Source organism: Colias eurytheme, chromosome 15, assembly GCF_061535395.1.
Source record: "Colias eurytheme isolate Ceu_HAF_F1 chromosome 15, ilColEury1 Martin Lab GWU primary, whole genome shotgun sequence".
NCBI lineage: Eukaryota > Metazoa > Arthropoda > Insecta > Lepidoptera > Pieridae > Colias > Colias eurytheme.
In genome coordinates this window covers 7,887,610-7,915,573 of record NC_142994.1, presented here as the reverse complement: position 1 = coordinate 7,915,573, position 27,964 = coordinate 7,887,610, and the positions used below count along the sequence as shown (strand labels likewise).

General features: G+C 33.4%; 3 protein-coding genes across 8 annotated transcripts; 1 reads left to right on the top strand and 2 right to left on the bottom strand.

Annotated features, from left to right (window-relative positions):
* Positions 1 to 1,341: 1,341 nt before the first annotated feature.
* Ac13E (Adenylyl cyclase 13E) lies at positions 1,342 to 13,242 on the bottom strand. 4 transcript variants are annotated; one of them, XM_090109789.1, is made up of 8 exons: positions 13,077 to 13,242; positions 12,178 to 12,583; positions 11,078 to 12,081; positions 10,529 to 10,783; positions 10,081 to 10,452; positions 6,701 to 7,083; positions 5,187 to 5,390; positions 1,342 to 3,928 (listed from the first exon to the last, which is right to left on the bottom strand). In XM_090109789.1, the coding sequence occupies exons 2-8, from the start codon at positions 12,462 to 12,464 to the stop codon at positions 2,111 to 2,113; spliced, it is 4,323 nt and encodes a 1,440-aa protein (XP_089965915.1). In that variant the 5' UTR covers positions 12,465 to 12,583; positions 13,077 to 13,242; the 3' UTR covers positions 1,342 to 2,110. The 4 variants fall into 4 exon arrangements, with proteins under 4 accessions (XP_089965915.1, XP_089965917.1, XP_089965919.1 ...); XM_090109791.1 differs by having other exon boundaries at positions 12,178 to 12,572; XM_090109793.1 differs by having other exon boundaries at positions 12,178 to 12,572; positions 13,201 to 13,218.
* Positions 13,243 to 14,020: 778 nt separating this feature from the next.
* On the bottom strand, positions 14,021 to 15,371 carry LOC149902458 (uncharacterized). The gene has a single exon (XM_090110448.1). The coding sequence runs from the start codon at positions 15,187 to 15,189 to the stop codon at positions 14,485 to 14,487; it is 705 nt and encodes a 234-aa protein (XP_089966574.1). The 5' UTR covers positions 15,190 to 15,371; the 3' UTR covers positions 14,021 to 14,484.
* A 342-nt stretch (positions 15,372 to 15,713) lies between these two features.
* LOC149902457 (putative phosphorylase b kinase regulatory subunit alpha) lies at positions 15,714 to 27,542 on the top strand. 3 transcript variants are annotated; one of them, XM_090109873.1, is made up of 17 exons: positions 15,714 to 16,206; positions 16,417 to 17,402; positions 18,468 to 18,681; positions 18,784 to 18,893; positions 19,503 to 19,650; positions 20,003 to 20,167; positions 20,412 to 20,573; positions 21,003 to 21,135; positions 21,338 to 21,420; positions 21,603 to 21,779; positions 22,039 to 22,295; positions 23,185 to 23,313; positions 23,486 to 23,624; positions 24,740 to 24,841; positions 25,156 to 25,271; positions 25,476 to 25,733; positions 26,958 to 27,542. In XM_090109873.1, the coding sequence occupies exons 1-17, from the start codon at positions 15,948 to 15,950 to the stop codon at positions 27,168 to 27,170; spliced, it is 3,651 nt and encodes a 1,216-aa protein (XP_089965999.1). In that variant the 5' UTR covers positions 15,714 to 15,947; the 3' UTR covers positions 27,171 to 27,542. The 3 variants fall into 3 exon arrangements, with proteins under 3 accessions (XP_089965999.1, XP_089965997.1, XP_089965998.1); XM_090109871.1 differs by having other exon boundaries at positions 24,737 to 24,841; XM_090109872.1 differs by lacking the exon at positions 19,503 to 19,650 and adding an exon at positions 19,078 to 19,225 and having other exon boundaries at positions 24,737 to 24,841.
* The last annotated feature ends 422 nt before the right edge of the window (positions 27,543 to 27,964 follow it).

Here is a 27,964-nt window from a genome sequence, read left to right as displayed (position 1 = left end):
ACTACAGTAAAAAGTTTCACTTTTAACGTTTTTTTAGTGCCACAGTAAAGACTAAATTTATAGTTATTCTTATACATCAACAGATGTTTTATATCTCCTGACTAATGAAATGATCTTTGACTCCTGACTAATGAATTTGAATAAATATAAATTATTAAAAAAAAGTAATTAATTAAATACCTTTGTAAAATATAATTATTTGTGCCTTTGCTGGTGACTTGTATCCCCACCAGTATTGTGCCTATTGTTTATTATTTCCCAAAAATAAAAGTATAACCCTAGATTAATATATATTTATGGCCATGATACAATATATTGTAATAAGTGTGTAAAACTCCTACATAACATTCTCATAAAGACTGTACTGGCCGATTAAGGAAAGCTGGCATCTTCACAGTACTCACACATATGCAATTTTACTATACAGTATGTTCAAAAATAAATGCGACTCTAGTTTAATTATTGTAGACTTGAATTGTAAAATGAGTGCGTTGTAGATAAATATAATTATGAAAGCACTCATAATTTATATGTAAAATTACAATTTAAAAGTAACTCAATCGATGAACGATTATTTATTCTCATAATCAATTGTAATATAGTATTAGCGAAACCCTAGCACCGAGCACGTAAGAGATAAGGCTACATTACAATAAAAGCTGTATTGTTCAGCTATGAATGAAAATTTTAACTTACGGCGTTTACATTTTGTTTACAAAACTTATTAAAATGATTACATAATTAATTAACCTTGGTAAAGTAAAAAAATATTCTTATCCGCGTGCCGCGAAGTATCTCGTCGAATATAGTTAGTAGTAGATATACCTAACGTCTTTGTTTAAATGACATCATCCTGTATTTATAAACAATTGCAACATAAAAACAATAATAATTGTCCCCTTCACGATCATAAGCTAGTCGGCGCGCGAGAGAGATAGACAGACTTTTCATGATGCGTATGCACTATGACCTCACGCCGCGCGCGTCTTCGCAGACACTACACATGTGCAATGTTTAAATGTGTTGACGTCCCAGCTCTTCTTAATCGGCCAATACAATTACATTCAAAAAGATTTAAAAACATTTTAGTTTCTTCGAATGTAATTAAAAAGTTATTAAAATAAAACTGAGAGCAGTTTCTAGAGACATAAAATGGGATGTGAACCAAAACTATAAACATATAATTATTAATAATGATGATCGGAAAAATAAGTAAAGGGTTTAATTATAGCTATTATGTTCCTTTAAAATACATACATGTACAAAGTTCAAGGTATAAAATTAGCCCAAATGAAATATAATTTTACAATGTATCGTCTACAAATTCATTCAAATTTCAAAATGAAGCACTAAATCCATTCTCATACATATAATGGTAAACATTACATTGAAGCCCTACAAAATTGTTACAAACCAAGAAAGATCCCCTATGCGTAAATATTTACATTCTCAATATATGTATTAGTCATCTATTCGCTACAAAGGTAAATATTTTCTTTTAAATATTCATTCTATTTGTTACTCAATTCCAATACTTTTATAATATATAATTTAATATCATAATTTTATAATTATACAAAACTTGTATAAATTTCTCCTAACAAGGTATATTATTTCTTATAATATACATATACTTAGCACAGATGACCGAACACAAATTATACAATTCAGATATATACATAGACCTAGAAAGGTTTAAAATTACAATTTTAAATGTTTCAGTTCATTTAGTTACAAATAAATACGAACATGAATATACTCCAAAACTGTATAGGATAGCCGACTAGAACACTGGTCACACAAGCACTTAACATTATTATCATACAAAAAACAATAATGAGTTTCAAGCATATTCATTATTCCAACGTTATTATTATATGATTATTAGTTATGTAATAATTGTCACGTAACCTCTGATCGAACAATAAATATAAATAGCTGATTAAGTTCGCAGAGTATATCTCCCATACCAATCCGTTAACGCACGCAATAAATAAATAAAGCAAAACATCCTATATAATACACCAATTATTAATTTATTATTATATTTAATTTAAATATAAATAGTTAAATCACAGATGCTACATTTCTTTAGAAATAGTTCCCTTACCTACGTATCCTTCTTACCAATAACGAGATAGACATTCATATTGTCTTTGCCTTTAACGTACACGCTACCGCGCGGTTCAAAGTCGTATCTAGTCGATAAAACAGGAATACAAGCCTCTCCTACCTGTATTCTCTTCACTACGCCCGTGGAATCCATCCGAGAAGCCATATTCACAGCGTCTCCCCAAATATCGTAATACAATTTTGTCGTTCCGATCACACCCGCCGTGACGTCGCCAAAATTATATCCTATACGAAGAATGAAATCAAATTCGAGTAAATCTTGATTGAAATTTTCAACAACTTTTTGCATCTCTAAAGCAAAATCCATCAATTGATATAGATGCTCATGACACGACTGTGAAGATTGCCTCAAGTTTGGATTCAAACCGCTAGCTGCCATAAACGTGCTACCGATCGTTTTAATTTTTTCAACGTGTTGAAATTGTGGTCTCTCCAACAGTTCATCGAAATCGGCTATGAGTTCATTGAGAACGCGGAGGTATTCTTTCCCTTTCAAATATGACTCGTCATACATTTCATTAAAGTTAACTATACTGGCGAATATAATAGCGACATCTTTATGATTTTCAGAATATTTAGCCGTATTTTTCAATTGTTCAGCGACGTGTCGAGGAATGATATTGTGCAACAACCAATCCGCTTGATTTCTCATATTTTGCACCCGCTGTTTATCGCGATTCGCAACCACATTACTATAGAAACTGAGCCGATAGCTGATTTCGAATTCTCTGTTCAAAAACCACACTAAAATTAATAATAACGCAACATCTAAATACAATTCTTGCAAATGCATCTCATGTTGAACGGCGTTAAACACATTTGTACTGTTACCTTCAAACAATTCCTCCAACAATATAGTAGCATTTAAAATTGTACTATTTTGAGCAACTAGGTTTAAAGGTGAATTAATATCAGAATTTAAAAATTGAGTATTTACTTCGCGGCATCCTAATAAGGAAAGGAACAGAAATAGACCCGCATATAAAGTAACGAGAGCGTTTTTTACGAGCCAGCTCATTTGTGTGAAGTTACAAAAATGTACAATACTCACATTTAATAGGTACACATAAAAGGACTGTTTGCCTTTTAAAATAGTAAGTGTCGTATTTTGGCAAGAAAAATTCACTAGAACCGCTAATACGGGTAGGCTTATTAGTAAACTCCCAGATAAATGCCAAGGGTACCAATTTGATAGTTTCCTGAAAACTTTTACAGATCTTCTCAGTGTAGTCGTTATATCTTCAGGGTCGCTTTTCGTCCTCCATTTTAAATAGTGCCTGTATACGCATAACGATATGGCCATTATCTCCATTGTCATAAATAGAATAAACCAGCCTAATGAATATCGCCACTCTTTGTAAACTATTACAATAGAAGCAGCAACGATTAGGAATATAATTAATGATACCAGAATGTCTAATGCGGTATTGTATCGCGAGGTTGTAAGGGTGGGTGGAAAGTCTTCACAGTCGTCACTTCTGTGAGCCTTATCGCGATAGAGTCTCTCCATTTCTGGTTGTTTGAAGCAAAGAGTTAGACCATTAAGGGGAGGTTGGACAAAATAGTTAATTCCGGACCTTGCGTTGTCTTGAACGCATCGTATTAATTGCAGATCGGATTGTTTTCTTAGTTTCTGTAGGGATTGGACTTGTTGTTCGTTAAGGGGCGCCGGGAGCCTCGTTCGAGAAGGCACGTCGTTGAGAGACGATTGGCTCGATGTATAGTAGCCGGAGACGCGGTGCTGCATTATATCCACTTGGGACGTTGCCAACGAAACATGATTTAGCGCGAAAATCTGAAATTTTCACAAATTCCCATTTGATAAACACGGACACGACTTGTGTTCATTATGATTAGATATCTAAATATAAATCTCAACAAGTTCACGGGTAGTGTAAATATTTATACTACGAAATGTTTCTTTTGATACAAAAATAAATATGCAATGTGAATTGTGCAAGATTTTGAAGGAGTATGATTTATTATTTTCGTTTTACTTGTTAATACATACTTCTCAAGGAAGATACGTATTTGTTCTAGTGCCGTTAACAAATAAGATAATGGTTCAAATGAGACCAACACACTGAAGGTTCTATTATTAGAAGTCTATTATTGTTTATCAAATATTTAGTTTATTATTTTCAACAAAGGTTATATATGAATATATAGCCTGCCAATGAAGTTAACACGGTTCTAACAAAAGAAAACAGTTTAAATCGAAATCTTCTTGTCACCTTTTTTAAAATTCTTCGTTGTAATTGAGCATATTTTTGTAAGGGCATAATGTTCAGGTAAGTCTTAAATTAATTTGAATGAATACGTACAAAGTTCTTTATTGCCTTTCTGCACATTACAAATAAGCATGATACTTAAAATCAGGTACGAATTTTATGTACGCTCAATATAAGTGATATTTTTAAATGACTTTTAAAATTTCAGAACATGTTTTTGATCTTACGATATCAAAAATAAACAAAATATCTATAAGCATCCAATAGGTTCGAAACAATAAATTGAATTGACATAACCACAGGACATAACAGTGTTAAGTTTTTACTCGATTACATAATATTAGTATTGTTAATTTCTGGTGACCGTAAAACTATCATCAAAATCATTGAAGTAGTAAAGGAAAAAAATATGCAGTCTTTATCATGTTTTTAGGAATAAAGTCAATATCATGATAGCCCAATAAATTACCTATCCAACAGATGAAGAATTGTTCATTTCGAACCAAGCAACCACGAGATAAGCTCGTACGATCTATTTATTTTTAGTTATAAAATAACTACCTATATTTTTTAAAGGTTTAATATTACTACTAATACGTGTAGTATTACACTTTAAAATTACTTAACCCATTGAACCCCAATGGGCCCGATCGGTCCCAGACACAATAGATTTTCTATTGTGTCTGTGTTTCCGGGGCTAGACTGATTTTTCTATGTAATTTACCTACATATTGAAAGGAATGCCTCCCAGAATTTTACAGTCAATCATAGATTGTAACTGCACAGCTAAAAAATTAAAATAAAAAAAACACAAAATCTCACCTGTTGTTGTATACTAGATCGTCTGCTCGTACTCCGTATCCCGGAATCCTTGCGGCTATTGACCGAAGGGCACAGACTGACTATGTCTTCTGGTGGCCGAACCTGGTTCGGTGGAATCGGAAGATTCAACTTGCGTTCCTTTGGCCTGATTAGTTCTCCTTGCGTAGCTAGTGTGGAACTACGAGCACGACTTACCGGTACCTGCTGTGATTAAAATAATAAGTCAAAAAAATTGGCAAAGGCAAAATTGGACCATGTGCTTAATATTGGACCTGCTGAGATTTATTAGGCTATTGCATAGATTCTATCGCGGGCCTTGAGCGCGGGGACCGAATCTAGAAATTTAGTAACGAAAAACCTCACGCTCCCCACTCCGACGGGCGCGGAGGTGTGGCTTGAAGGTATAGCATGCAATAGCTTTACCGCGGCAGTCCCCGAGTGCCACACGTATTTTTTTATTTTATTTATTCATCTTCATCTTCATAAGTAAACATTAAGCAAAATATCTCTTAACTATATTCTTAACAGTTATTAGCACATGTGTGTGCAGGGATTCAAAAGAAATACATGGAGATATGAAGCTCTTAATTGGCTAAGTAACATAAACAGTTATTAAGCCTATAATCATCCTACAAATTACTAGTTTGAGCCCACTGCATTACTCACGTCTTAACTGGGTAACCAGTAATGTATATAATAATATGTACTACTATAGTATATAAAATAATAATAGTATAGTATTATATTATCTGTGGTGTGGTAGTTATCTATCCAAACTAAAAACATATCTTTAAATTTTTTTATACTTATCTGAACAGCTGTGACGGTGTGAACTTAACTTTTACGTTTATAATATTATTAGGAAGTAGAAAGTAGGAAGTAGGACATTACACATTATGTACGCATCCTGTTTATATATGATTTCTCATAAACGTTTTTAGTAAATTTATGTCAAGCGATTGTATGCAAAATTAAAAAAACACATGTAACATTTTTTTAGTATATGTAATAGTCTTTTTATTGTACCTTTTACTGTTTAAAAGTCACATAGTACGCAAAGTATAACGTAGGTAGGCGGTATATCCATACAATAAAATCTATCGAATTTATGGAGATTAATTTATGCCTTAAGTGCCGACTGCCGTAAAGATTTCAATGAATATTTATGGGCATCATCTATGAAAATTGAAAACATTTTATGGCATAGGTACTTAAGCTTAATAATTATAACATTTATAGAAGTGAGTTATAAGAATCAAATATCAATAAAGAGAAGAATTTAAAATTCTGTGGTTTATAAATGTCCTAAACCCTATACATATTGTATATTATTGATAACTTTTTCAGCTTGTATACCAAAGCCTTAGCTCTCCTCATTAAATTCAACCTTCACACAAATAATTGAGTGCTAGTAGGCGAGTGCTACGCTTACTTTTATTCTGGAAACTCGGCTAACTATTGTATGGTACCATCACGTAAATTAATTGGTATAAACAAACTCCTAGCAAACTTACCTCTATATTAGGCCTTCCATATTGAGATCTGTAGCTGCTACTTCTCGCGAAAGGTGACATATTACTTCTAGATTGACTCAAATATGAGCGAATATCAATTATTTCCTTTTCAAATAATGCCATTTCTTGGTTTCGAATGTTGTTTATCTTACTGCTACTCTGTAATGGCCTGACGCATTTCGCGTCATGAGATTCTATCACGATGGGCACTTTATGATAACCATTATTAGATTGTATTGCCCCGTCACCAGATTCCACGAAATGTATGGTTTTATCGCTAAAGTTTTGTTTTTTCATTTCATGCAGTGGCGTGTCGGAGTGTTTCCTTAAGAACTTGGGCACTTTCCACTGCTTAATTTTGTTTGTGTATTTACCGCAGCTCCCTGAAATAAAAATAACTGTGTCAAGTTCCAGTTTAACACGCGAGAATTGCGTTTTATCGAGTTCTCAAATCCCACGTCAATATTCCCGCTTAATGAAAGCAATTACTCTTATTCCCCTGATATAACGGTTTATTTATAGTTAATGATACTCATAAGAATTTGTTAACGATTTGCAAATGTAATTTGTTTTTTAAATCGAAAGTTGTCTGTTACGCTTTCATGGCTAAACTATAGTACCGATTTGAATGAAATTTGGAATAAGCTGGGTCATACAGACTTCTATTCTTATTAAAACTCTTTGAATAACGCGAAAATAATGTTATTATTATTACATGTATAAAATAATATTATATAATGTAACCATGACATGAAATACTAAAATTTATTAATAAAATGCACATAAACCCCATCATTTTACTATCTCTAATATTGGCTGTTTACCAAACAATAAAACGTAAAATAATTTTACGATGATAAAACGATGCACACGAGTAAGTCGACCATATTTAGATACATCACTGTTCTAACGTGGCATTTATGGTTATCGATTAATAAATTGCAAAGTTCATCATTATCCCAATTGGCAACTTAGCCAATAAGTAGGTATATTTCTTAACATAGTAGTCATTTTTACGTTTATTTGATACCTAAATTAAACCTGAATCTATGGGTAGATTCGTACAATCTAACCTTCTTAATATCGATTCAAGATATTATGTTTGTTATATGTATTTTATAAAATAAAAATGTTTATCTTCAAACAAAATCAAAAAGTCACTTTACAAAACAGTAAAAAGACATTATCAAAAACCAGATCACTTATCGATAGTTTAGACAAGTTGGTAACACGCTACTGATCGAACAATCACTTAACATGTAAATATCAACTACGTAATACAAATAGGAAAGTACTGTACTTTATAATGTCAGCAAATAAATGCAATTTACCAACAAAACGACTTTTTATGCTGACCGTACCTATCGATAGCGCCTTATTAATTATTTTGAAGTGTCGTCATTGCACTGAACGTTCATTTGTTACAGGAAATAATAAAACTCCAAGCTTTGATTATTATCAATAAACAAAATTGTTTCCAAGAATTTTTCATCGAGTCACGGCTGCTGTTTTTACAAGTACGTGTTATTTAATTATTAATAACTCCTTCGCTCCAGGGTAACAACAAATGACTCGATTTATGGGAACGAGAAAATGTAATTGTCCTTCATCTTTATATAAGAAGGCCCTAGCGGCATGGCCTGGTTTCTTGCGGAATTGTTGTACCATTATGTAGATATATTGTATAGGTATATCTATCGTAATAAATAACCATCGAGAGTCCTTTTCAAGTGTTTTGATACAGATTTATTAGGATAGCGAATATTGTTTGCTTTTGCTCTATACGTTCGAAATTATTGTTTAGTTAACATATGCGTCACTCGAAAGAGCACTTTACACGAAAAACTGTTTAACATATTGTATGAAACCAATATATAAGCAAACTATGGAGCAAGGAGGGCTCGACCCTGTATATAATATGCAGAGTGAACGTTCATTTTATAATACATAGTACCTACAGTAATGTGATACGGTACCAATTAGAGGATAGAATCTTTAGTGTTATTTTAATGAGAGATATATTAAGTAACATAAGGTTTCAATGTATCCTCATTTAATTTTATAAAAAAAATATGTAAATGTACTTGTTCTATCATAAACATTTAAGGATAAGAGCCCTCATCTAACTATGTATATTATGAAAAATATACCTACTTGTAAACTAAGCTTGTAAAACTGTAAACTGATGCTATAAATAACATTGAAAAAACCCATAAGCATCAAATAGCTTAATTATAAGAACGTAAGGAGATATTAAACATGCGGTCAGTGACAGCTTGTAATATAAGTACCTAGCTATTTGTGTGGCTAAACAATAAACGTTCATATAACGTGATATAACTCATGAATACGAGCACTCGATGACAGTGCATTTGCATATAATTTACTATTGTTCGCATGTAAAAAAAGCATGTAATGGATTTTCTCATAATAAAAACATTAGCAGTCATGAGTAAAGACTAAAGAGTAAAACTGCTCTTGATTCTGATAGTAAGTAACATTATTGTTCAAATAAAAGAGATTTTACGATTGGTCATGTCCCTGATTAAAAGTCAACGGTACACTTAAATTCTACTTGATTGTTTAGCCGAATTCTGCACGCGTTCCTGTGTCTAAAACGAACATTAAGTAGGAATGCTTGAATAGAAATAGATGCAATGCGTCTATTTTGATCGAATCTACTTATATTTAGTGTTGATCGCAGATATTTAGTGTACAATCAATCACGAAGACTTTATCAGATTTCCGATTCGATTCGTTATAAATATAGTACGCGCGTGTAAACAGCGATCATGTATCATTCATTTCCTTTTCCAGCAGAAATCACAATTCCCAACTAGAAACATCTTATTGAACAAAGTAGTCACGTTTATTCGTTTGAGCAAATTTCCGCTATAAATCTAAACACTTATTTCTAAAATGTACTATATCTCATACCATAATTTATTTATTTGTTTGATTTAAAACTTTGTCAACTAAAAAAGTTTGTCAACAAACAATTTGAAATAATTAATAAAATAATTATCCATTTACGATATTTTTATTTTCTTTTCTGCTGACCCTACCATACGTCAGTGTCAGCTTTGGCCGCCATTAAAGATTAGCTTCTTTAATTTTTTTTTTTTAATGAACTGCATAATAAAATAAAATTGAATATTGTTATTATTTCAGGTTTAATAGCGGAATCCGATTTAGTTACTCATTCAACGGTCGGAAGTATGGTACCTATAACAAACTGCGTTTTATTTCAAATATCAAAGAAAGAGCTTTAAAACCTACATTAGTAAAACAATTCGCATTCTATCAAATAATAATAACTAATACATATTATATATTGTAACATTTATCAGTAATACATACCTATATAAATATTTACTCACCTATGGACGTCGGACTTTTCGATGAGTTATCGTTTCCGTTAGTAAATCTTTTATCCCGCTTATCGTCTAATTCTGTATCCGAATCCAATATACTGGGTAATGAACTGGCTTTATTGCGAAAATTAAAGGGGCTCGGAGAGAGGAAATTGCTTGAGTATTTGGCATCGGGTTTGTTCGACTTATCGTCGCTCGATGCATCACTAGTCTTGGCGGAAAGTGGCAGCGGTGAATGACTGATAGAGAGGACTGATTGTGGAGAGGCTGCGGGGGAAATAATGAGACGGAGGTTCACGGGATTAGAAGGACTGAGACAGTTATCGTGGTCGTATGGAGAGCTAAACTGACGGCCCTCTATGAAATACGTTTTATGACCTGCAATTTTAGTGAAAAGTTAGAATTCTTGCAACTTTTGATCATATTTCTTTGCGTGTTAGAAAAAAAAGCTCACCGAACACTTCTTCGCCTTCCTCTAAAACATAGGAGCCTCCGAGAAATCGACTCGTTTCTTCTGATATGTGAACGCGACCTGGTTTCCCAGTAGATTCCATTTTATTGGCTAATGTAACATCGTTGCTCCATACATCGAATTTAAACCTACGTGTCCCGACTATCCCGCAAAGGACGGTTCCCGTGTGAACCCCCACTCTCATGTTAACACCTTCGCCACGCTCCCGGTCAAAATCCTGTATTGCTTCAATCATACCTGAAATATGAAACTCTATAAATTTATGATATAAAAAACTATGAATTATCGACTTAAAAAATAGTTATGACGCCAAAGTTTACAATACCATAACTGTTTGCTTTGCTGTAAATATATAAACCAATCAGGGGATTATAGCATATGGATGTAACAAAGATCGAGGTCAACTGAGCCATTTTATCGGTCGATGTTACGATCGATATATCAACGAACTTTTCCATGCAAAGAAAAATAAACATGTACATTGTTTGTAAAATAATTCTACTGTAATGTTTCATTGCTTTTGTTACTCACCGAGACCCATTTCGACACAGCAGGTTGCGTGATCCGGTCTGGGCTCGGGGCACCCGGACACACAATAATAACAGTCTCCTAATGTTGAAATCTTTTCACACCCATGTACTAAGCACAACTCATCAAACTTTTCAAATAGGTCATTCAATATATTCACTAATTCTTCTGCCCCTTTGTTACTAGACATTTTCGTAAAGCCAACAATATCAGCAAATAAAATGCTAACATTGTCCATAGAGCTCATGTTGAATGGTCTAAATAAGGATTTAATATCAGATGCTCCTGGATTGGACGTTCTGGGTTGAAGTGGGTCATGACTTTTAGATAAAGTTTCTGTATCCTGCACTTGTTCTTCCATTAACCAACTGGCTAGCTTTGGTGGCATGACTGAATGAATCATTTTCTCCTTTAACTGTTTCTCCATTTCTAGTTGTCTTCTCACCAATAAACTTTGCCCTACTTTCATAAATGTGCCACGCATTCTTACAAATGTCATAAGATAGATGTGTACACCAATAATATGAACACAAAGATGAAGTAAAATTCTTACTAACATCCCAGGATATTGCCATTCTTGTTCAGATAAGTGCAAAAACACATTTAATGTCTCAAATGCTATAGAAAAGAGAAGTCCTATGGATACACAAGCAAATAGGGGCAGTGGGGTCAATGTATATATTATCAAAAGGATTTCAATGCACATAGTAAAATGACCTGATTGGCTGATATCGGCAACCTGAGATGAAGTTTCTATTTGGGTGGTGAGGGCAATCAGGGATAGGCTCAGTGTACACAGAGCGAGTGCCATTACCAAAGACAATCTAAATGTATAGACCTTATATATTTGTGTGAAGGTAATAAAGAGCATGACAGAAGTTATCAAAAGTACTCCAGCAAATATTGAACATAAAAATGGCCACTTCACAGTCACATCATTCAAGCCAAGAACCACAAAGTAGATAAACCATGTTATGGAAAATATCAAAATGTATAAAAGTGCAAATCTGAAAAGGAATAATAAAACATAATGTAAACAACACAAAAAATATGTTCTATAAAACAGGCAGTATATGTAACACACAAAGTGTATATACACTTACCTGAATCGTAATCTTATCTGCCTAAAGGAGCTGCTTCTGTATTGCCCTTCAAGTATTTCCGAGTCAAATCTAGGGTTCCACCATGTTCCTGGTGCAGCCCTTTCAAAAGCAATAGGTATACCGAAGCCACAGCAATTGGTTGTTGAGTTATTATGTGCCAAATATGCTTGTACATGTGGCGCCAATCTGATTTGAGTGTCCTCTCCTTCAGAACACTCAACATCATGCTTAGATTCAAAATGTTCAGAAGCTTCATTGCAACCCATGCATCCACTGTGTGCACTCATTGTCTATCAGTTTGCATCACCAAAAATCCATTCTTTTCAATACATTTCGAAAATTTTCACAAGTTATTACTTAATTCAAAATTAGCAGTGATGTCGCGGCGCCTAGCTCTGTAATCATACTGATTGATATCTAGGTCATTAGAGTCATCACTAATGGCCAACAAATGTAAACAAAGATATACAAATTCTCATATTAGCTATTTGTTAAAACAAAAATTTATTTCTTGCCTTTAGCTTTGGTATTGCGATATTTAGTGATTTACTACACTAACAGTAAAATAATATTTTCTAATAAATGGCTATTAGTCTTCAAGTTTAAGGATAGACCACTTCATCTAAATATATGTAGCTATTCCATTAATAAAAAGCCAACACAGCTGAGAATATTTCATGCCATTAATATTAACATAATGTATTTATAACAATTTTTTATTCTAATATAAATTGATTTTTAAAAATGCAATTTTATATTTTAATTTTAAAACAATACATTAAATTTATCAGAAACATGCCAGACTTTTATTAGAAGTATTAAAAAGCATTCGATGTTTTTTATAAAATATAAATTAAGTAATTTGAAATAAAAAATAATTGCTATGTTGCTAAACTCACCATTTTAAGACCAAGGTTATAGGTTTTTGTGAAAGAAATCACCTTATTGAACTATATTAATAAAGATAACACTTATCAAAACAAGAAAAATATTTTTTTAAACTATAACATTAAAATATCATACTCTTAGCACTGTCCAAGCTTAGATTCATTGAATAATCCCACAATCCAGTATTCGCGAAATTTTTGTGCCTCTGCAAACTACAACATCGACAACAAGTACTTCAATACTGACGTTAAATGTCTAAAGTGACGTTTACACTTTACAATCAATTGTTATACTTGTCAAAGTCATAAAAAAATTCTACGTGTGACACAGAGTAAGTGAAAATACGTGAAAATTGGAAAATACATATTACCTAGTTGAAAAAATGTGCATGTAAAATGCAGTGTCTCAATCAGGTGGTCTCAATCATCTCAATTATCACTCACTAGTCACTCGCCTGTTAACATTAGTACAAAGTAGGAATTTTATCTTGAAATTGGTAATTCAAATTTGTTAGAGATTTCTTTAAGAGATTTCATCTCATTTCATACTAAAATTTATTAACCCTCGAATATATAATACACAATCGATACAATAAAAGTGTGGGTTTATATTAATAGGCTTTAATGGGAATTTTTCCCTGGTGTGAAATCAATTTTTTTAAATCCTGTATTGCAATTTCTTTCTTTTCAAAGAAATGTATCTTTTTCTATTTATAGGATTAGCATTAAATTCCAACCAGCACCTATATCTAAATTCTCACATATCTATACTAGTATAATAGAGGTAGTTTCAACTTTGTATGAAGTAATCTTTGGAAAGGATCTTTGATTTGATACTTTGGTATTCATTGTTTTAATCTATCAGTCCTCGGATCACAGACACAATAGAAAATCTATTGTGTCTCGGCCCGATCGGGCCGCTCGGTGGTCAATGGGTTAAGACAATAAAACAATAGTTAAATTGAGTAAATAATATATTTTTAAAATTACTTGTAAAACATACAAAACCAACTAACCATCTTGACACTATGTTAGTTTTGAGTATATTATCACATGTTATTTCTTATAATGGAAGACAATTTAATATAAATTTGCATTATAATGTAAAATATAAAAAAAAATTATATTCACAACAAGCAAAACATTGTTCATATCACTAAGGCACTTTAATTAAGTAGCACCACATTATTGCTATAGAAGGTTATTTTTAATATAATTTATCAAAATATGAATATTCCATTTAAGTTTTTAAAATAAATGCAAAATTTAATATCAAATATACCCTCATACTTCACTTATGAGTAAATCTTCATTTAAGCAGACTTTTCTTACCACATTTCTTTGGATATAATAACAAGTCAAGCGGACAGAGATATGCTTGAATTAATTAATTTATTAAAGTTTATTTTTTTTAATTTCCTCATTCATTATACATTCCATCCAAAAGAAAATCCATTCTTTTATAATGTCGATTTTTCCAAGCCTCTTGGCCTCTTTTCAAAGCCATATAACCAATAACTGCAAACATTGGTACAACCAAAATTGTAATCACAATTGGCATTATAAGATCTGGACGACTGTTTTCACTCATTTTCTTTATTTTCATATTTGGTTCAATTTCAATATTTGGACTACTTTTGTCCAGAAGTTCAGAGGATAACACTAATGGTTTGTGAATTTTAGTAGTAGTGGGAAGTTTCTCAGTACTAGATGCATTGCCAACATTACTTGGTGGTTTACTTGTAGTTTTGGAGAGGGTGGATTCAATGAGAACTGTTTTATTATCTACATTCTGTATACTGTTGTCATGTTCAATACTACTATCATCTTTAGGCACATACTTTACTCCTTTTCTGGCAACAACTGACTTTTCTTTATTCTTAACTTGGTCCTTGTCTAGACTCAGTAATAGTGGCTGATTATCCTTTGACAATGTCTCAGGGAGACTGGAGAGAAGTGTACCCCCTTCACTTGGAATTATTATTTTCGTTTTATTATGTTGTTCATGAAGTTGAATCGACAATTCGGTTTTATTTGAAACCGTTTTAATTGGAGGAGGAATAATACTGCTAGAAGATGCAAATGAAATGAAAAATATGTTACAAATAGTTAGGTAAATAATCATTTTATCGTTTTACCGTCGAAGATATTTCTTTAGACGATAATCACAGTTACAACTAAGTAATAACTTATTGTTATCAACACAACACATGAAACTAAAGTGAAAGTCGCCAAATAATATAAAATAAAATAAATAAATAAAAAATAAATAAGATCAAAATATGATACGTATGAACTGATTTGGACAGTGACAAAATATTGTCAATTGTCATTAATAAATTGTCAAAATTGACATTTTTTATGTCAAATATTTTTCAATTGTGTGTGGTAAGGCTGCATCTACACGATATTTTTATAATCAGTTTTTTAAACACTGTGGTTTTACACAATATAACAATATTTTCCAAGTTAAATTTAAAAACTACTCTCAAACACAAGCTGGATACTTGAATAAAGAGTAATATACATATGCTAATTACTAATTTATAAAATTGAATTTGAGCGGTCAATCTTTGATAAGTATTGTGAATGCAGCAATTTTTTTTCTGTATGATTTTAATTTTTATTGACTTTCAAATGACATATCAATGACATACTAATCATAATCTCACATCAAAATATTGTAAAATAATTTAAAAATAATTTAAAAGGATCATTTTTGTGGTAGGTAATTCATTTAATTTCGACGACTGGATACTCTAATCAATAACCACATATAATTTGTCGTGTATGGTCTTGAAGTTCGATCATGTGTCTCTTTATAAAATGTAAAATCTAACAGTAGCTAAAAATAAAAATAAGACGTCGAAGCTGTACAAAAAGATGAGGACCCGGAGTAATTCGGGCGTCCGCCTGGATTACTACCAACGGATTGTCCATAAGCTCATTCTTGATCATCAACAACCCGTTACTGGGTTATTCCCTGCTAGCCCACAAAACGATCATGCTTGGATTAGAGATAATTTATACTGTATTTTGGCGGTATGGGGGCTCTCAATGGCATTCAAGAAAATTGCCGATCAAGATGAAGATCGCGCTAAAACATATGAGTTGGAGCAAAGTTGTGTTAAACTTATGCGAGGTGAGTTTTTTCATTCTACTTATATTTTGAACTACTGACTAACTGAACAAATACAGTACTAAATATACTACTACAATTAATTACACTATCTACCTAAACATACATAGCAATAGGTACACCAACAGACAACAGGAAGCAACTTTTTTTATGTACTTATTCATTTTTCAACCACTTTCTTATACAGTTTTTAAAAATACAATATCATTTTAGGTCTCCTGATGGCCATGATGCAGCAAAAGGAAAAAGTTGAGAAATTTAAAAGCACTCAAAATCCTCATGATTCTCTGCATGCAAAGTATTCATCCATAACAGGCCGCACTGTTGTCACCGATACTGAATGGGGACATTTACAAATTGATGCCATTTCTTTGTACCTACTAGTTCTTGCACAAATGACAGCTTCTGGTTTACAGATAGTTTTCTCTTTGGATGAAGTAGCCTTTATCCAAAACTTAGTATTCTACATTGAATCAGCTTATTGTACTCCTGATTATGGTATTTGGGAGAGAGGTGACAAAACTAATCATGGATTACCTGAACTGAATGCGAGTTCAATTGGCATGGCTAAAGCAGCATTAGAAGCCATGAATGAATTAGATCTGTTTGGCGCTCGGGGAGGTCCTTCAAGTGTTATTCATGTTTTAGCTGATGAAGCACAAAAATGTCAAGCTGTGCTACAATCCATGTTACCGAGGGAGTCAAACAGCAAAGAGTTAGATTCTGGCCTGCTATCCATTATAAGCTACCCAGCATTTGCAGTTGATGATCCCAACTTGATAATTAAGACTAGAGAAACAATAGTAAATAAATTGCAAGGAAAGTTTGGTTGCAAAAGATTCTTGAGAGATGGGCACAAAACACCAAGAGAAGACCCAAACAGGCTTTACTATGAACCATGGGAATTGAGAATGTTTGAAAACATTGAATGTGAATGGCCTTTATTTTTTTGCTATCTTATATTGGACTACTGTTTTCAAGGAGACAAGAATAATGTATCAGAATACATGCAGAAGTTGGAAATGATAATGATTAGGAAGGATGATGGTATGAAGTTGGTGCCTGAATTGTATTCTGTGCCTGCAGATAAAGCACACTTAGAACAAAGTGAACCTGGCAGTCAAGAGAGGATCCCATTGGGTAGATGCCCATTTATTTGGGCTCAATCTCTTTATATCCTGGGAAAACTGCTACAAGAAGTAAGTATTATGTGTTATGTTTTTTAAATCAATCCTGCTATTATTTCTTATTTTTAGTTCATAATATTTAATTAAATTAAAGGAAATTGTGTGATAATTTTTATTTTAATCGCTTTTGTTTGTATGTAATTTCAAATCATTTTGATTTATATATGTCACGGCTAAAGGTAGGTGAGAACATAAACTTAAGATTAGCCGGCTAAACTTAGGTTTATTTTCGACGAGGTGTTAATGTTAGTTTGTTCTATCTTTAGCCGGCTAAACTTAAGTGTAACCGCAGGCCCGTGGCTAAAAATGTCGGGGTGGGTAGATTTGGTTAGCGCCGGGCCGGTGGAGGGCTTGAGGGGCCCGCACAGTGCCAGAAAACACTCGCCCTGTTCCTTACATGTATTATAGTAACCAAATCTACCCACCCCGACTCAGGGCAGAAAGCTGGTGGCTAGGTTAGGTTAGGTTAGAACTCTTAAGACCCGCACGAGCCGAGCGAGCGCAGCGAGCGTGCTGCGGCAGCAGCCGGCGAAGTGCCAGAAAACACTCGCCCTGTTCCTTACATGTATTATAGTAACCAAATCTACCCACCCCGACATTTTTAGCCACGGGCCTGCGGTTACACTTAAGTTTAGCCGGCTAAAGATAGAACAAACTAACATTAACACCTCGTCGAAAATAAACCTAAGTTTAGCCGGCTAATCTTAAGTTTATGTTCTCACCTACCTTTAGCCGTAACATATACACTAATATCTTATATATAAAATTCTCATGTCACAATGTTAGTCTGCATACTCCTCCAAAACGGGTGGACCGATTCTCATGAAATTTTCTGTGCATATTGGGTAAGTCTGAGAATCGGCCAACATCTATTTTTCATATGTACCACGGGCGAAGCCGGGGCGGACCCCTAGTAATATGTATATTTCCACCCATGAAAATTACTTAAAATTGATATGGAAGGTATACATTAAGATAACTATGAAATCTTGAAAATAGAAATAAGTACAGACTACAGAAATTTGTTTTCAAAAACAGTTTACAGTTGTAATCAAAAAATTATTTAAATTATTTCAGGGATTTTTGGCAGTTGGAGAATTAGATCCGCTAAACAGAAGATTATGTTCAGAAAAGAAACCTGACGTTGTAGTACAAATTGTAATTTTAGCTGAGGATAATGAGATTAGGGATAAACTTTTGGAATATGACCTACATGTGCAAACTATTAATGAAGTTGCACCTATTGAAGTGCAGCCAGCCAGGGTTCTGAGCCATCTTTATACTTATTTAGGTAAATCATACATCATATCTTACCTTAAGAAACATAAAATCCATAAGATCAATAATAAAAATAATTTAGAAAAAAAATAAACAATTTTTTTTTTAATTGCAGGTAGAAATAAAAAATTAGGTCTCTCAGGCAGAAAATCGCGTGACGTCGGTATTCTAAGCACAAGCAAGCTTTATTCATTGAATGATAGAATTTTTGCTTTTACACCACAGGTAAGATGGATTGGGTTTTATTGAATGCATTTTTTTAAATTACATTATTTTTTTGTTATAATTTATTTAAAAATTATTACACGTTCCTTTATAGCGCATTTATTGTAGAAATAAATTTTTTATTACACTTTTTATAGTTAATGTACTGCTTTAAAGGTTATTTATTTTTTGTCTATTTTATTAGTTTTCTGATATGAAGCGTTTCTACATTGCTTCTGATTACGAGTTGATGGTAGACATGCTCAAATCCGAGATTTATTTCTTGAAGTCCTCTTGGCAAAACCTTCTAGGAAGACCACTTATTGTTTTAGCTTTGAATGAAATGAATTTAGGTATTTTATTTTCATATTTTGCTATATTCGCTTGCGGAGTATCCCTTGTCCTCTGTGTTAAAAAAGATTATCCCGTGCATTTATATAAAACGCAATTAATATAATATAATGAGCTATTCAACATTTTATTCAATGTCGCATATCCAGAATGGTTTTCAGTCATCATCAAACATTGTTTTATTTTAACAAAAAGGAGTTTAGATTGTTAGTTGAAGGTTGTTATTAATATCATGGTTTTTGTATTTCGCCATAACAATTGTGCATGAATGTGCCTTAGAATTTTGACTACGAGGAGTACTACATGACTCGTGACCCGGATTTGCTCGCCAGCACGTTTACGGCGAACGTCGCTTTCCTTGGCATGAGTTGGAAACAAATGTTAGGAAGGCCGACAATCACGTTATTAGCCACACAATATTTATTAGGTACATATCCCCTTTTACACCATATTTTGGATGACTTTATGCATCTTCTATCATCTGTTATGGGAATATATTTGCATGGGTTAAAGTCAATTTTTTATATCAATATGCACATTGAATGAAGAAATAATTGTATGGAAAACAAACAATATATTATGCATGTAACAATCCTTAAATAATAAATAAAATCATCATCACATATTTTTGTTACTAAATTCGTATGTATATGTATATTAATAATGCTTTATATATATTTAGTAGCTTAAACACCACTGTTGTCAATATGTTTTTTTTGCTTTTGCTTGAATATTTTGTGTGTCAATATTCAACTACTGTACGCAAATGCAATTTTTAGATCATGGAAAAATACCAATGGCCATGATTACAACAATGAAAAAGTTGAAATCTGGTTATATAAACGGAACAAGAGTGACATTGGGTAATCTCGGTGATTTCTTGAGTACTTCGGCTATAACAAATCTGAGTTTCCTTGGGAGCCAAGAAGATGGATATCCTGATAGTAAGTGTAACAAAAAATATCAAATATTACATTTTAATGATGGGTTTATAGTACATTTGTTTTCATATAATATTTTGTGTGTGCGTGTTCCACCTGTTAAGCAGATTTTTACATTTGTTCATCCTGCTAGAAATCTGTCACTTTGACATTACACGCATATAAGTGACTATGCGTGTACTAAATACACAGTCTTATAAATAATGCAATATTTAAAAACTTATCGAATTAAACGTGCACTTTTCAGAATTAAACCCCCAAGTGCAGAGCTACCTAGAAGAACATCTTCTGAAGTCTTTCAGTACTAAGTTCAATCTGCTATCGCGGCCTGCGGCTCGCGGACGTTCGTTGCGTCGCCGCATGTCCGTGCGCGGAGCTATAAAGAAAACGCGATCGATTAATGTCGATTGTGAGTTATGTTTTTATTTATTTTATTTTGAATTAATTCATGTTGATGTCTATCCAAGTTTCAGACTAATCTAGTTTACTAATTTAGCTGTTTGTTTGTGACTATTTCATTTTTTTGTGTTTAAATTATAAATATATTTTCTTGTGTTGCTATTAAAAAAATATAAATAATATGTTTTTTTTTAATGATGTATTTCCTATTTATATAATTTTCAATTAAAAACTATATTCCATTTGAAATGTTTTAATCACTTAATAGTAAAGTACATAAAATAATAAATGTTTTATATGTTTTTTGAATAAACACCGTCAATACTTGTGATGCGCGTGACTGTGCTCGTCATAAAACGTTTAGAGTTTGCTCATTTAAAAAAAAGTTTAGAGTTTAAAATCAATTAGATTACTTGCAATAATAATTGATTATTTATAGCGGAAACATTAGGAATGGAAGGGGAGAACGGACCGCACGGTGTATTGGAGAGGAAACCGTCGTGGTTAGAAGTGGACCCAGTGTATGGGCGTAGTCCTTCGCCTGAGGATGCTAAGAGGAAATCATTTACTAAGTAAGTGTATTTAAACTCGTAATTGGTTTTTAATTAGTAAATGAGAAATTAGAACTTTAACTGATACGTTTTAGCATATTTAATTAGCACATGCAAGAGAATAGAACATTAGATAAAGTTATACTTTTATATTTACTCACATTAATTAAAATTTTAAATAAGTACAATTAATTTACTAAATTCTTGAATGTTATTGTTTAAGGGGGACGTCTACTACAAACTTAGGAGTAACACCTACAATCGAAATTACCAAGGAAAAATCACCATCGCCTCCAAAAGAAGAAGGTATTACAATATGTTTTATATTTATAAAATTGTATATTTTCTTATTGAAGTTCCAACCGACTTCAAAAAAAGAGCTTCTAAATTGTACTGTATTCTTGTTTGTTTGTTACCTGAGAACTTTCGTCTGGGTACCTAAGGATTTTGGTGATTTTTTTCATTATTTAATTATTATCTTCCCACAGTTATGAACAAGAGTGTAATTGTGCGCAATCGTACGATATCTGAAAGTCAGAGCTTAGTGTACGCAGAACAAGAAACGGATGAACTGATCGGCATGCTGCGTGAAACTGAGAGTTTAGATGAACAGGGAGATATATTGCAGTATCTGGTCGATACACATGGACTGGAGTTTAATACGGGTATTTTTTTTTATTATTATAAAATTTTCAATTGCTCCATTGAATAAATACAAGAAAAATTGATTTAGATTAAACGCCATAAATAATTACCATATTTTGGATGACTTTATGTATAGAGTGAAGCTACAGTGTAGGAAAATTTTTCGCCTTTTGAGTTTTTGGTACTGGACAATGACTAGGTCCTAATTGTCATACATATCTCAGTCAAAGTAATCAGAATAATAATTAATAATAATCTTTATTTTATTATACTCTTCAGGAATGTTGGAAAATGGCAAGCCAGTAATAGTAAAAGATCTGCTCAAAGTGCTATATGAAAAGGCATGTTCCCAAAAGCTTTGGGGACTCGTTCGTCACTCTGCGGGTATGTTGGGCAAGAGGGTGGAAGACTTGGCTAAGGCCGTAACAGACTTGCTAGTGAGACAGAAACAGATCACAGTGGGAATGCCGCCTAACAATGAGTACACTATAACCGCGCCTTTACCGGAGAACGAGTTGAGGCAGCTGATTCATTGTGTGAGTTTCTCTTTTATCTGTTAGTTAAAATGGCACCGTTAATAAGATTTATGACACGCTCCTTTTAGTTATTTAATCTTTTTTAATATGTTATATGCAGTCATTTCGTCAGAATGGAAGTAAAAAGGTATAGTTATACAGTTAATATTTTTTTTTTAATTTTTCAAAAAGTGAAAACAAAGTTATGTATGAAACTGTAAGAAACCTGCCAGACCAGGGGGATAACCGTGACTTTTTAAAGCGTTACTAATTCCAGTGTGGGTAAAGACAGAGCTATAAATGTCTTCTAGCGCCATCACTTTCACATACTGGAATTAGTACTGCCTCAAAATATAACGTCGACCAGAAGGTTACGTGTGCACCTGCCCGGATACGCATTGCCGCATCTACTCAAACCGAGACTTTCTACCGGAGCGGCAACGTCGCACACGCGTCTATTGTCATGTTGAACTGTTCTAAGTCATATGTGATATTGTATTGAAATTTGAGAGAAAGAAAATACATTTATTTGTACCGTTAACATATTATAAATAAAAATTATTATAATAATCTTATATATAAAAATGAATCGCAAAATGTGTTGGTAAGCGCATAACTCGAGAACGGCCGAACCGATTTCGTTAATTCTTTTTTTATTATATTCCTTGAAGTACGTGGATGGTTTTTATGTAGAGAAAATGTAAATAATATGTACCACGGGCGAAGCCGGGGCGGACCGCTAGTTAAATATAACTATACAGTACATTAATGGATACATCCACTCAGTGCTTGGAGAATCTAGGGACATTAACGAAACTTAGATTTTATTGTTCAAATATTTGTATGCATCGCGATCGTCAGCGTTGGTATGTTTAGATAAGTACAGTTAATATATTTATTATATTTTAAGGCGTATGGTGATGATGAAAGTACGGCTATGTTAACGCAAGAGCTACTCGTATACTTGGCAATGTTTATACGCACGGAACCACAACTTTTCTTGGAAATGTTGCGTCTTCGTGTCGGACTTATTATTCAGGTAAATAAACGAAAATATGAGAATAAATCATTCTTTTTTTTCAATGTTTTTCTTTTTATTATTTAATCGTTGTTTTAGTACAAAAATCGAATTCCAGATTGCACTAACAGATTCAACTACATATATGATTTTTTTTCCTTTTCAATATTTTCACTTTTTTATAAAATGATAGGTAATGGCAACAGAACTTTCTCGAACGCTTTCTTGCGATGGTGAGGAGGCGTCCGAACATCTGCTCAACTTGTCTCCGTTTGAAATGAAGAATCTTTTATACCACATTCTCAGTGGAAAAGAGTTTGCTATCAATAGTGGTGAGTTTTAACCTATTACTCCATCTTGTTATCAATCAATTGGAAATTTGCAGATCATATAATTTTCAAACTTATTTTAAATTTCTTCAATAGACTTCTTGAATTAACTTTTCATTTTTCTCATTTAAATCTATTTTAGCCATTTCTAGTAGAATTTCCTTCGTAGAACATTACGTTTTAAAAGGACTGCGGTAAACATAAAGCCGATTAGGGCTATATGTTAACTTGTAAGAAAAGTTTTTCAGTAGTCAGTAAATATAACATTTCTATCACCATTTGTAACTCAAAGTTTCCTTTGCAGCAAATTCTCTGTTTGGTATAAGGGAAAAAATCAAACGGGAAGGCGAGTTAAATTGTCGTAACCTTATGATTGTCCCAATATTGTATTTTTTTAAATAATTTTAATATTTACTTGTGCTTAAAATTGATATGTAGTATGCTAGCTTGAAATTGTTATGTATTATGAAATTGTTTGGTCCCTCCATATATTATAACCTCTGTAGTAACTAACGCAATCAAAAAAATCAAAGTTGCTTATGTTTCGTTTAAAATGAGGACAATGTTTTAACACAACACTTGTGGTGTGTTTTGTTACGAAAAACCTCATTCCAGTGCTTATATTTTATTGTTAATGATTCCAAAGCGTGGTAATTATTGCTATATACACTCGGGTGCAAAAAAATCGCACACCCCCTATATTTTAAGTTCAACCTCAATTATTTTTATGTTTTAAACGTATTTGGAAAATATGGCGTATATCAAAATATGAAAGGGGGTGTGCGATTTTTTTGCACCCGAGTGTATGTAAAAAAAAAAGAAAAATTCCTTTCAAAAATTATAGAAAAAGATGAGATCCACGTTCATAATATTATGAAGCATACTAATTGCCTTATGCTGTTTATGCATAACTGTCCCGATTCAATTTTTATGTGTAAATAAAATGTTATTTGAAACCATTTGTTATTCTGATACGACTCGCAATCATTATGAGCTTCAATTCACGTTATATACCTACAGATGAAAAAAACACATATCTTTCTCTGAAAGATCGAAAATGTGTCATCAATTATATTATACAATGTTTCAATAATTAATAATCAATATTTTTTTAGCAGGACGCGGCAACTTTTCCATAGTGAGTAACAAATCGAATCGTTATGGAAAGAAGTCACAAATAGTGCTCGAAGGACAGAACATTCAGGGTGGTATTGAAGAAAGTAAGTCGTTAATATTTATTGTAATTAAAAATTTCTTAGTTTATGTTAGGACTTTCTCAGTTTTGAAACGTCTTAAAATTTAAGCTCGTTTTCAAATAAAACACGTATGAAGTTTTATTCACAACTGTCGTCGATATCTATAAATAAAAAAAATATGCATAAAATCTAAAATTGATTCTCTATATATTTTCATAAGTCCGATAAAAACACGATTATTGAATTTCTACTATCATCCCTGTTTCTGTAACCAATCTGAATATCAAAAATATCTAAACAACTTATTTATAACTTTGTAATATACATTTAATTTGCAGCCCCAACAGTGGAGCCAGATCGTCAAGGCCAATGGTTGAGACGTCGCCGTTTGGACGGAGCTCTCAATCGCGTGCCAAGGGACTTCTATCCAAGGGTTTGGGGAGTTTTGGAAAAGGTTGGTTGTTTCAATGTATTGAAAGTAATTCGACTGAAAACTAAACGTTTCACTGAGCCAAAATTTGACATTTTTAACTTTCACGTGCGAAATCGCTTCATACTTAGTAAAAAATAATCTTTCAAATCTTCAATTTTATCATAGTCATCGAGTATTTTGTGTTAAGTATAATATCTATTTCAATAAGCATTATAACTGTTACAGTGTCAAGGCCTAGTAATCCAGGGCAAAATTTTGCAACCGAATCTGACCCAAGAGATGACATCCGGAGAGTTGAAATTCGCACTGGCAGTTGAAACAGTTCTGAATTCGATCCCACAACCCGAGTACAGGCAATTGGTCGTTGAAGCTCTTATGGTTCTTACTCTACTGGTAGAGTATAAGACAATAAACAACCTTGGTGGAATGATCACGGTAGAACATTTGGTGCACAAGGCCAATCAGATATTTTTGGAAGATCAGGTTTGTATACTGTGATTATATTATATTCATAAATAAAATTAGGAGTAGATGGCATGTATTTCATTCCGTATTTTATTATGTAATCTAATTATTTTCAGTATTCAATCATTTTAGCCACCTCAATACTAGACGTACTATTAAATGGTTTAAATGCTCTTTTTGTTTTCGTATATTTTTCTTAGTCCAACGATAATCGCAAATCAAAAATTGTATAAAAATATTTGCAAAATTTCATGTGTTACAAAAACACCATGGATGCTTCTCGTGTACTCGCGTACATATGAACTGCTCACGTGAAGCTTATTGGAAAAAAAACAAAAAGATATGAAAAATTGTGTCAAATGTGTCATTGTGTCAACAAAATTTTCAGCATAATTATAGCGGGTGGAAAGCTCTTCTAGCTTTTCGCCTGATACCAATATACAGGGTAATGAAAATTAGCGCATTACCCCTCGCAGGCAGCTTCGCTACATCAATCCCAGCATCACTTGTTAAACGATTTTTTACAATTTCAGAAAAATAACCCAGAAAAAATAAAACAAAAAAATATTTGCTACTTCGGTTATTTATTAATTGGTCTATATATATTTTGTGCATCACCACCGCCGCGTCGCCCCGCAACACGTGCCGATATTTTGCCTACGCGCGCAAGATGCGTAGCGTAGAGTAATGCGAGTTCAGAGGCAATAAATAATTTTAGTATGTAAAAACATAAATTTTTTAACCGTCTTAAAAAAGGCGTTGAACAAATTTCGTTTGGATTGATTTAGTGAAGCTAATTTTCATTGCTTACACATGTATATTATGTATTCTATGACAGCTCTATTTTCATGTAATATAATTATTATAATTTGAAACAAGTCAAAAATGTATGTTGTATTTGCCTGTAATTGGATCTACATCTTGCTATGTATGCTAATTATGTCACATAATATATTATATTATTACATATATGATGTACATCTGTTGGCAAATCAAATAATATTATTTTCAACACCGACAAATGTTACAAACAAATCCTTCATTAAAAAAAAGACGTGTGGCACTCGGGGACTGCCGCGGTAAAGCTATTGCATGCTAAGCCTTCAAGCCACACCTCCGCGCCCGTCGGAGTGAGGAGCGTGAGGTTTTTCGTTACTAAATTTCTGGATTCGGTGCCCGCGCTCAAGGCCCGCGATAGAAGCTATGCAATAGCTTAAAAAAATAATATGTGCATCCGTACAGATGCGTTGCAACGGCGACGCGACGCTGTGCTGCGCGAAGGCTGCGTTCGGCGGCGCGCAGGTGTGCGGCGGCGCGGCCGGCGTGTGCCAGCTGCTGTACGACAGCGCGCCCAGCGGCAGCTACGGCACCATGACGTACCTCGCGCGGGCCGTCGCCGCGCTGCTGGCCGACCGCATGCCGCCCGACACGCCGCTCGAGTGCACCATCACGTAATTCCCTCTATTGAGTCAAAGTTGTAGGATCGACGCGCGCTGTTGCCGCACTTGCCGCACGCGCTGTGGCAGAATTGAGCATACTAGTAGTGTGTAGTCCATGATGACGTACGATGCACGCGCGGTTGCCGCGCTGCTAGTGGACCGCATTCCGCCGGATACGCTGCAACTGGAGTGCACCATGACGTCCCTGGCTAATTGTTAAGTTCTCATACAAACCGCGCGCGCTGTTGCCGCACTGCTGGCGGACTGCATGCCGCGGGACAAATCATTTACGCGTGCTTGTTGTCATGGTAACGACAAAATTTATGTGACGGACATTGCAATGCGCGCGCCGTTGCCGCGCAGTGTATTCTAATCAGCGTACCGCAATTAAAGACCTTTCGCTCATACGACGAATAATTTCTCACATTGTTTCTATCACAACAAACAACTTTATACTTATAAAATTTTTCAAAACATTGGGATGTGTTAGCTGTTATATGATATTGGGTATTACTAGGAATAATAATATCGGAATTAGTAGATTTGTTTTAGTATAATTCTTCGTTCAGTGTCTTCTACTTAAATTTTCTATAAATAAGAATTCCTAAGAACATTTCTCTAGCCCAGTATCTACATAGTAGATTGCCAATGTGTCTAGGATCATAATTGATTGCAATTCAAAAAGTTCCTAAATAAAAACTATACTATGGTCCTTCATTATAAATCAACCTCTTATGTATTAATCTTTTATGTGTAACGGAATGTTGAAGGATACTAGTGACGACTTTTTTCTACTATTATGTATAGTTT

Coding starts and splice junctions, on each gene's coding strand:
- Ac13E (XM_090109789.1), bottom strand. CDS start 12,464: ATGAGTGCACACAGTGGATGCATGGGTTGCAATGAAGCTTCTGAACAT. Junction 12,082..12,177: donor CAGATAAGATTACGATTCAG/GTAAGTGTATAT, acceptor ATTCCTTTTCAG/ATTTGCACTTTTATACATTT. Junction 10,784..11,077: donor CTGTGTCGAAATGGGTCTCG/GTGAGTAACAAA, acceptor TTCATATTTCAG/GTATGATTGAAGCAATACAG.
- LOC149902458 (XM_090110448.1), bottom strand. CDS start 15,189: ATGATTATTTACCTAACTATTTGTAACATATTTTTCATTTCATTTGCA.
- LOC149902457 (XM_090109871.1), top strand. CDS start 15,948: ATGAGGACCCGGAGTAATTCGGGCGTCCGCCTGGATTACTACCAACGG. Junction 17,403..18,467: donor TGGGAAAACTGCTACAAGAA/GTAAGTATTATG, acceptor AAATTATTTCAG/GGATTTTTGGCAGTTGGAGA. Junction 21,136..21,337: donor AAGAGGAAATCATTTACTAA/GTAAGTGTATTT, acceptor TTATTGTTTAAG/GGGGACGTCTACTACAAACT.